The sequence below is a fragment of the Penaeus vannamei genome, chromosome 39, assembly GCF_042767895.1.
Source record: "Penaeus vannamei isolate JL-2024 chromosome 39, ASM4276789v1, whole genome shotgun sequence".
In the NCBI taxonomy this organism is placed as follows: domain Eukaryota; kingdom Metazoa; phylum Arthropoda; class Malacostraca; order Decapoda; family Penaeidae; genus Penaeus; species Penaeus vannamei.
This window is the reverse complement of record NC_091587.1, coordinates 21,386,192-21,388,691: the sequence shown is the minus strand read 5'-3', so window position 1 is coordinate 21,388,691 and position 2,500 is coordinate 21,386,192. Positions and strand designations below refer to the sequence as shown.

At 47.9% G+C, this 2,500-nt stretch overlaps 1 protein-coding gene across 1 annotated transcript in view; it reads right to left on the bottom strand.

Moving 5' to 3' along the window:
- LOC113815881 (transmembrane protein 145) overlaps window positions 1–2,500 on the bottom strand; it is a 52,364-nt gene that overhangs the window by 15,955 nt on the left and 33,909 nt on the right. The window contains exon 4 of the mRNA XM_070116882.1: window positions 1,676–1,876. Coding sequence (XP_069972983.1) covers window positions 1,676–1,876 — 201 coding nt within the window. The remainder of the gene's footprint in view (window positions 1–1,675; window positions 1,877–2,500) is intronic.

Sequence of the window (2,500 nt, the reverse complement as noted above, 5' to 3'; positions counted from 1 at the left end):
TCATCATTGATTCTACGTTTCTCTTTTCCTTCCATTTCCTCTTTCTCTTTACGGATTTTTTTTCGATGCGTTTATCTCCCGTTGCTATTCACCCCCGTATTTCCCTTCTTTTTCCTTCCATTTCCCTTTCTAACTCCTAAATCACCTGATTTTTTTTTCTTTCACATTCTTCTTCACATCTTAACGTTTTCTCCTACACACTCCCTTTAATTTCTCCCTGAAATTGCCTTTCTTTATCCTTGCTTTACCTCCCGACATTTTCTTCAACCATTTTCCCTTCTACGTTATCGTCCCGACATTTTCTTCAACCATTTTCCCTTCTACATGACCTTCCTCCATTCTCATCTCCACATCAAGATTTTTTTACCCCACGTAATCCAGCCTTTTTCCCCCACCAAACAAATGCCTTCATTTATTCTCCTCTCAAACTGCAAACATTGTATATAAAAAATACTTGTAACCTACTTAGACCTAATAAACTATTTCAATTTCAATTTCTCCTTCACAAACATCCACCCTTTCCCCTCTACATTCTCCCTTCTTCAGGACCTTCTTCCCCTCTCAGCATCTTTTCCCTTTACACACTCTGCACCCCTTTTCCCCCTACACACTCTACCCTTTCTTCCCTACACACTCTACCCCTTTTCCCCCTACACACTCTACCCCTTTTCCCCCAAGCACACTCCCCACCCTTTTCCCCCTCACAATACGCTACCCCTTTTCCCCCTACACACTCTACCCCTTTTCCCCCTACACTCTACCCCTTTCCCCCTACACACTCTACCCCTTTTCCCCCTACACACTCTACCTCCTTTTCCCCCTACACACTCTACCCCTTTTCCCCCTACACACTACTCACCCCTTTTCCCCCTACAATACTCTACCCTTTTCCCCCTTTTATACACTCTACCCCTTTTTCCCCCTACACACTCTACCCTTCTTTTTCCCCTACACACTCTACCTCTCTTTCCCCTACACACTCTCATCTCCCTTTTCCCCCTACACACTCTACCCTTTTCCCCCTACACCTCTACCCCTTTTCCCCCTACACACTCTACCCCTTTTCCCTCATTATATTTCTACTCCCTTTTCCCTACACACTCTACCCCTTTTCCCCCTACACACTCTACCCCTTTTTTCCCCCTACACACTCCCACCCCTTTTCCCCTCTACACACTCTAACACCTTTTCCCCCTACACACTCTACCCCTTTTCCCCCTACACACTCTACCCCTTTTCCCCCTACACACTCTACCCCCTTTCCCACACACCCCCACACTCCTTTTCCCTAAGATTTACCCCTTTTCCCCACACACTCTACCCTTTTCCCCCTACACTCTTCACTCTCTTTCCCCCTACAATACTCCCCACCCCTTCCCCCACACTTTTCCCTTCCCCCCACATTCTACCCCTTTTCCCCCTACACACTCTACCCCCTTTTCCCCCTATACACTCTACCCCTTTTCCCCCTACACACTCTTGCCCCTTTTCCCCTACACACTCTACCCCTTTCCCCCTACACACTCTACTCCCTTTTCCCCCTACACACTCTACCCTCTTTTTCCCTACCCACCACTCTGTTCCCGCATTTCCCCCTACACACTTCCTACCCTTCCCCCCCCCCCCCCACCACCACCACCACCACCAGAACCTTCCCGCCCCGACGCGTCCTCACTTGGGTACTGTCGCAGTTGCTAATGGCTATGAACCACCACCGCTCCCTGACGCTCCTGAAACTCCTGGAGCCCTTGCAGTGGTACGTCGCCTTGTCCCCGGGGTGGCGTATCACCTCGCACTCGGAGTTGATGGACACCAGAGTCAAGTTGATGAACTGGTTGTTTTCCCGCTTCATCACCGCCTCTCGCTCCTGGCAATTCTGCGTGGGGGGAAAAGGGGAAATAATCATAGGGGAAGGGAGGTTTGTGTGGAGAAAATGGAGGTAAGTGTACGGTAAAAAATCTTTGTGTGGGGGTAAGAAATCTTTTTGTGGGGGAAAGGGGAAATAATCATAGGGGAAGGGAGGTTTGTGTGGAGAAAATGGAGGTAACTGTACGGTAAGAAATCTTTTTGTGGGGGCAAGAAATCTTTTTTTGTGGGGAAAGTGGGAAGACCGTCATAGGGGAAAGGGAGGTTTGTGTGGAGAAAATGGAGGTAAACTGTAATGGTAAGAGAATCTTTGTGGGGGTAAGAAATCTTTTTGTGGGGGAAAGGGGAAATAATCATAGGGGAAGGGAGCTTTGTGTGGAGAAAATGGAAGGTAACTGTACGGTATGAAATCTTTTTTGGGGGAAAAGGGGGAATAATTGTATGGGAGAGGAGCCTTGTGTGGAGAAAATGGAGGTAACTGTACGGTAAGATTTTTTGTGGGGGAAAAGGGGAATTAATCATATGGGGAGGTAGCTTTGTGTGGAGAAAATGAAGGTAACTGTACGGTAAGAAATCTTTGTGTGGGGGAAAAGGGGGAATAATTGTATGGGAAGGGAGCCTTGTGTGGAGAAAA